This window comes from Acanthisitta chloris, unplaced genomic scaffold (genome assembly GCF_000695815.1).
Source record: "Acanthisitta chloris isolate BGI_N310 unplaced genomic scaffold, ASM69581v1 scaffold40347, whole genome shotgun sequence".
Lineage (NCBI taxonomy): Eukaryota > Metazoa > Chordata > Aves > Passeriformes > Acanthisittidae > Acanthisitta > Acanthisitta chloris.
In genome coordinates, this window is record NW_008684961.1 from 5,761 (window position 1) to 12,679 (window position 6,919).

General features: G+C 54.4%; 1 protein-coding gene across 1 annotated transcript; it reads right to left on the minus strand.

Moving 5' to 3' along the window:
- Nucleotides 1-2,256: 2,256 nt before the first annotated feature.
- Nucleotides 2,257-5,759, minus strand: LOC103806808 (mitochondrial chaperone BCS1). The gene is made up of 7 exons (XM_009079516.1): nt 5,377-5,759; nt 4,964-5,103; nt 4,654-4,848; nt 4,383-4,446; nt 3,835-4,004; nt 3,277-3,394; nt 2,257-2,615 (listed from the first exon to the last, which is right to left on the minus strand). The coding sequence occupies exons 1-7, from the start codon at nt 5,694-5,696 to the stop codon at nt 2,363-2,365; spliced, it is 1,260 nt and encodes a 419-aa protein (XP_009077764.1). The 5' UTR covers nt 5,697-5,759; the 3' UTR covers nt 2,257-2,362.
- Between the last annotated feature and the right edge of the window lie 1,160 nt (nt 5,760-6,919).

The window sequence follows — 6,919 nt, forward strand, 5'->3', positions numbered from 1 at the left end:
ACAATGGACTTGCCAAAACTTCATGTGAGATCCCCAGGAAGCCAAAGCCTGTGTGGGCTAGGAGAGCATTTGCCAGAACACACATCTGCCTGGCTGATCTTTGGCACATGAAGGGTGCACAAACCTCTCTCTTGTATGGGTCCTACCTGTTGCCCTGCTTACTCCATGCCTGGCCTTGACCTGAACAGGTTGGTTTAAAGTCCTGACCAAGAACCTCCTGTGCTTAGATTTCCAACACTGGCCTATTTCTAACCCTAATGTTCTAAAAGCATTACTTTTTTTTCTCCATCCTTGGTCTGAGCCTACACTACCTGCCCTGAGGTGCTGAGGATGAGGGCTGAGCACTTGCTTCCTGAAGAGAGCACGGATTTTTCTTCAGTGCTCCCTCTGTCCTTGTTCAGCTGTTTTTTGTGTGCATGGCCTGCCCACACTTGAGTGAAAAGGTCTAAACTTTGCCTGACACTGGTGCTTGTTCTGCTGCCTCCTGCCTTGTGAAACTGCTGTGCTCCAAGAAAGGAAGTTGATTGTGTCCTGAAAGAAGTGTGGAAGATCTCTGCCGTTCACAGCAGCTGAAGTTCATTGACTTCCTCCAGTGAGCCAGGCTTACCCGCAGCAGGAAAGCTCCAGTGCTGTCTGGAGTATGGGGAATTCAACCATGGAAATCTGAGTGAGTGAGAACTTGGCTAACTTCAATCAAATGCCAGATGTGTTAGAAGGAAGGTTTTTTTTCCTGGGTGTAGGGATTTAGGAAGGGCCCTCTCTGACTCACTGCTATCAGCCTGGAGCACAGAGCATTTTGCAACAGTATATGGAAATGAGTTTGGGCTAAACAAACCAAACCTTCAGGTCAGAGAAGAGGAATGGAGCCTGTACCCTGACCTGGGTCCCCTTGCTTGGTGTCCATCTGTGTCACCCACCTACCTCACAAGGCTGTTGTGAGGCTGAACTGGCAAAAGCACTTGGGCTGGGCCAAAAGGCACTAGCAGCATCTGTAGCATTAACACTATTAAAAGCAAGCAGAGTGAGAGAAGTTGCCTGTGCTCTTGTGTGGTGCTATCAGGCCCCTCTTGCTCCCCTTCACTACTCACCCACCCTCCTGAATAGCTGTGAGGCATTTGCCAGTGACTCACTAGACAGTTTTGACCCCCAGCTTTGAGGGAAGAGGCTGGATCAGAGCAGCCAGCCTTTGTGGGATGGGCAAACACAGGATTTGAGATGCCAACAGCAGCACCCTGATTCAGGAGCCACCCCTTCCCACCATGGCCACATGACCAATCCTGCACTTGCAGAAACATTTGTGCAAGTCTGAGGTTGCATCAAAGCAGTGCCTGTTTGCACCAAAATCCTTCCAGGTGCCATCGGGTGGGCCCCTTCCTATCCCTATGCACCCTTGGCTATGCCTTTCGCCCTGTAGGGCAGAGCAGTGACTTACAGTTTGGGTTTGGCTCCCTCAGCCCTACTAAGGTGATGCAATCCCCAAAGCTGAACACAAGAACACAGGACTGACTCTGGGGAAACTGATTTTTGGGATTCCAAAGGAGGGACTGGAAGAGGAGAGCTCTTGGGAAGATACTCTGCAGCTTACCAAAATCTCTCCTCTGTCCCCACACACTGATCTGCACTAGCACCACAGGCCCACATGCCCCCTGGCAGGAGGGAGAGTCAGGCCCACCTAGGAATGATATCCAAGCAGATCTGCAGCTTGGCATCACAACTGAGCAGGGCAAGAACTGTGGCACCAGCCTGAAGCCCAAGGGGCAACGAGCTGTCTCTTGGGAGCTGCTTTTTTTCTGGAACACTCTGGATTTGCAGTACTGGCCATGTCAGGACCTGGTCAGGAGGACTCTGGACCAGCTGGATAGTGGCACAACTAACACACAAAGGGACTGGAGAGAAAAAGCCATGTTGTACACTTCACAGAGGATATTCACAAAACAGTGAGACCACTGCTCTTTAAAAAACCAGCAGCTTCTAGCAGTGTAGCACTGTCCTGCCCCAAGGAATTGCCCTTCTGGGCCACCCCCAGGATGACCCACAAGGAAGGGGATTCACACCCAGCAGCCCTGGCAGCTTACAGCAATTCCAGCACGAGGCACATGCTGGTGAGTGGGGCTGATGCAGTAGCACCCAAGTCTGGGAAGCAGCAACAGCCGATTCCTTCTCCCTGCCGCAAGGCTGGCAGCTCTGACTCTCCATGTATAATAAAAAAAACCAAGGCATTGGAGGGTGTCCCAATCCACAAAAGTGGAGTGAATTTAGAGGTGAACGAGACCTGGTCTGCACAGCTGGGCAGCTTCATGACATCCCCAGGATGGTCACATCTTTGTCCAGTCCTCTCGGTGTCACAGGGGAAAGACCCTGGTCACAGCAGGATGGAGTTTATGTTTGAAATGGCTCCTTCAGGGTCCATCTTGTAGAGCATGAAGTGGCCCTGCACCTGGGCAGCACTGATCTGTTTGGAGAGTGCCAGCGCCTGCTCTGCAAACCGCTCAGCTGCAGCCTGGGGCTGCTCTGGGTAGAAGCGCTGGAACATGCAGGCGAGCTGCCAGCGGGAGCAATGGCCCACATACTGCTTGAGGTCCACGCGGCCAGGACGCACCAGGGCTGGGTCCAGCCTGTTGAGAGACATAGCAGGGCCTGGAAGATCTGATCAAAGCAGGGTGGGTCCTGCAGGAAACCACATACACACACTAGCACAGCTGGTGTCCTATCTGTAAAGTGCTCTGCACTGTGACATGGTAAAGGTGGGGGGAAACACTCATTTGGTGTGCTCAGCAAGGCTGAGGCAGGAAATCAACCCAAAAGAAATGAGAGCCGGGGAAGGGCTGGCACCAGAGGAGGATGAGCATATCCTGGGAAGTGGCTCTGCCCACTTCTGTCCCATAAGCAACCTCCGAACAACCTCCTAGGCCAGCTGGGTCTGGAGTGAGCCAAGCCTGTCACAGTGCAGCAGCTGGCCAGGTGCTCAGGCTGCATCCTGACAAGCCAATGGGCTGCATGTGGGGCCAACGTTTCACAGCATGGCCACGACCCCAAAACCTGCCACTCCTGAAGGGCACAACCATGTTCTGCGTAGCAAGGAAGCATCTGGGGCTCCAGGAAAAGGGATCCTGATTAGTGATCAAGGGATTTGCATCCTAAGGGAAGATTTAGAAAACCAGAACCACCAGTTTTCATGCTGGAGGATTCAAACAGCCCTCCATAAAGCTCACTGAAAGGGAGAAAGGTTTTCCTGTGCTACTCCCACCACATTCCCTCCCAGGGGGCAGCTCTGACCTGTCCACATAGTTGGTGGTCATGAAGACAATCCTGGCTTCTGTGGAGGCCACACCGTCTAGCGCGTTGAGAAGGCCACTGAAGGTCAGGCGCCCCATGCCTTGGTATACGGCCGGGTCTGGGAACAGAGGTGTCTGAGATCACAGCCACTGGCCACTAACCCTGTGCAGGCTTGTGGGCCACCTTCTTATCACCTGAGGCTTATGCCAAACTCCCCACTCTCTCCTTGTTCTCAAGCTGACGCTCTGCCTCTGCCTGGCTGGCAGCACATTTACCTCCCCTGCCCATATGTGCCCATGGGAATCCAAACAGAAAATAAGAGGCAAAGTCACCTCCTCCCACATGCTGAAAATAACTGATCAGGAGATGGATCTTTGCCTGAGGATAAAGGACCCAACTTGCTCTACAGCCTAGCCAAAACTGGGCAAGGTCCAGCCTGGGCCCTGAGGCCTCAGAGATGCCCACTCCTAGTCTCTGCTGGTGCAGCAAAGCTCTTCCCCTAGTACTCCTGCCAAGCCTCCCTCCCGCTAATGGCCCAGGAATGGGGGTACTGCTTACTCTCAGCAGCAAGGTCCCGGCTGACAAAGGCAGCGTCCACGTCCTCCAGCAGGATGATGCTCTGCTGTGGTGCCACACTCAGGAGGTGATTGAGCCGGTCATCGGAGAGGCTGCGGTCACTGAGGCTCAGCAGGCAGATACTGTATTGCAGCTCCCCAGCCAGGGCTGTGCTGAGAAGGAAAAAAAGCACAGGGGTGAATCACAGCAAGAAAGTCCAGAGCTGAGGAGGAACCAGATCTCCCCACCCAGCAGCAGGGGAGAGAGTAGATGTCCTTCTGGATCCAGCAGGGATCAGATAAGGGATGGGTGGGAACCCCTGCTCAGCCTGCTAGTGCCATGAAACACTGTGCAAAGCAAGGGCACGAAGGGCTTGTCACCCTGACCTGTAGTGGTGCCAGCAACACAAACACACCAAGCACCATGCATGAGGCAGAGCCCACTCCTGCATTCCAAACCCAAACTCATCCACACCCTCCAATCTGAGATTGCTGTGCCCCAGACCAGGCACCTGGCAAGAAAACTGCTGTGAGGCAGATGGCAACACTCACATGAAGCTGCTTTTCCCACAGCCAGGAGGACCATACAGCAGGTAGCCTCTTCGATAGGGAATCCCTAGAAAGACAGTGTTCTTTTAGGATAACTAGCTGGATTGCTCTGAGCTCCCTCCCCCAGAGCCATGGGGTTGTGCTGAGCACACACAGAGGATACACATGGGGAAGGCAAGCAGCAAGGAAAAATCTCTGCAGCCAACTCCATAGAGGATCACAGGCATCCTGCCCCACCCCACACAGTACAGAGGACACCACACCAGAGCCTTGCCTCTTTCGCTGTACCACTTGGGGTTGTCAATGAACTCCTTCACATCCTGGACCAGCCTCTCCGACACGCCTTGCTCCAGCACCACAGAGCTGAGAGGCCGGCGGCGGCGAGGAAAGCCGAACTGTCGCCACTCTGCTCCCATGGCCGTGTACATGATCGTCCTCCCCTCCTGCTGCTGCAGTGCCAGCTCCCGGGCTGCAGAGAGAGGCAGAGGGGACAGCTACCAGGGAAGAGGATATCCCATGAAGCCCTGGGCATTTCCAGGGAGCACAGTGTTCTCAGCAGGACCCCACAGAGCTCCTCTACAGACCTTCCCGGAGGATGTTGAAGAAGATCTCCCGGTTGGTGCCCAGCGCAGTGAAGGTGACGGATTCCCAGGGGGTTCCTGTGTGCAGGTCAATCATTTGCTTCTCCCGGTTGCGCTCGACGCGAATCCACTTCCTGCGATACCTGGAGCCGCAAGACAGGGTTGGGGTACAGTGATCCAGCACCACTCAGCTGCTCCCAGCCTGGGTCATGCATCAACAACACTCATCTTGGGTAAAGAAATCACCTCACACCAGTGACTACAGACTTCTTTCGCTACTCTCAATCTCCTGCCCTAACCCTGACCCAAGGAAGAGGCAGGATCCTCTCTGCTGCCTCTGCAGGCCCCCCCAAATTGCAGTTTCCTTGTCGAAGTGAGGCTCAGTCCCCAAACTGCTTTCCCTTACCCTCCCTTACCAGATGAAGTGGTTCCCGGGGCTGGGGACAAAGTCGAACTTGGTGCTGACGCGCCCACTTTCATGCTGCAGGTATGACGTCTCGACACTGAGGTGCTGTGTGTGCTTGGCATGGTGGGAGATCCAGTTCAGCAGCCACTGGTAGCTCTTATCCTTGCTGGGCACCTCCAAGGTGATCATATAATGGCGCCTGAAAGCCACTAGCCCAAACTGGGCTCCCTTACGGGCTGCTGCCAGGGCTGTGCCCACCCCGACAAGGCCAAACCCAGCCCCAAAGTATGGGTTGTCCTTCAGCGCTAAGACAAAGTCAGAGAAGGGCATCGTGGGAGGTTAAGCAGTTCCTTTCCACAGCATCATCGTCTCTGCGCTCCGGAAACAAACCTGGGTGGCAGCAAGGAACACACTGGATTGCCTGCAGTTCTCTGGCCTTTATCATGACCTTTTCTCAAGGTGAAAGGCTGCCTGGCACGTTTGGATCTCCTATATCTGTGTTTGCTACGAGGGGTTCAGAAGGCTGCGGACTGCAGGAGCCTCCTCCCTCTCTGCAGGCCACTGGACAAGCCAGGCAGGAGGGGCCCAGGAGCTGCAGGCTCTCAGGCAAGCACAGGAGCATCTGTTGCTTCTTCAGCCAAGATAAGCCCAGAGTTTTAAAGGGTTTTACTCTTTAAACAGAAAAAAATCATGAGTACTGCAATTATTTAAGGTTTATTGTTTGAAAAAGCTGAAGCACATCCCCAGGCTGAGCTGAGATCCAGGTTTTTGCTGCTGGCAACAGGCACACGACTGTGGTGGAAGCAGCACCTCTGTGTCTGGGTAACAGGTGCACACTTAGGGGGCCTGAAGCTTCTCCAGCTCCCTCAGCAGGTGTGTTAGATACAGCAGATGAGGGGGAGTCTCCCTCGGCAGACACACAAGCACAGAATCACAGAATGGGCCCGGCTGAAATGGGAGCTGGAAAGGAACTCTGTTAGGAACTGCAGTGATAGGACAAGGGGTAATGGATTCAAATTGAAGGAAGGGAAATTCAGGTTAGATATTAGGAAAAATTTTTTTACAGTGAGGGTGGTGAGACACTGGAACAAGTTGCCCAGGGAGGTTGTGGATGCCCCAACCCTGGCACTGTTCAAAGCCATGCTAGATGAGGCCTTGGTCACCTGGTCTAGTGGGAGGTGTCCCTGCCCATGGCAGGGGGAGTTGTCACTAAATGATCTATAAGGTCCATTCCAACTCCTAAAATTCTATGATTCTGTGACCACAGTGGATCATCCGGTCCAACCTCCCTGCTCAAGCAGGGCCATCCTAGAGCACATGGCATCGCACAGAACACGCTCTGCTCCCTCACGCAGGATTCCACCTCTCCGAGAACAAGGTCTGACCCTCCAGCAAGGCCCTTTCCCAGGGCATGGCAGCCCACGGGAGGCCAGGGCAGGATCCCGCAGCTCCGCGGCAGGAGCCCCACCTTCCCCTGCAGGGGACCCGGCCCGCACCGCCCTTCCCCGTAGCAGGGGCCCAGCCCCCGGCGGCTCCACGGAGGAACCTCCGCT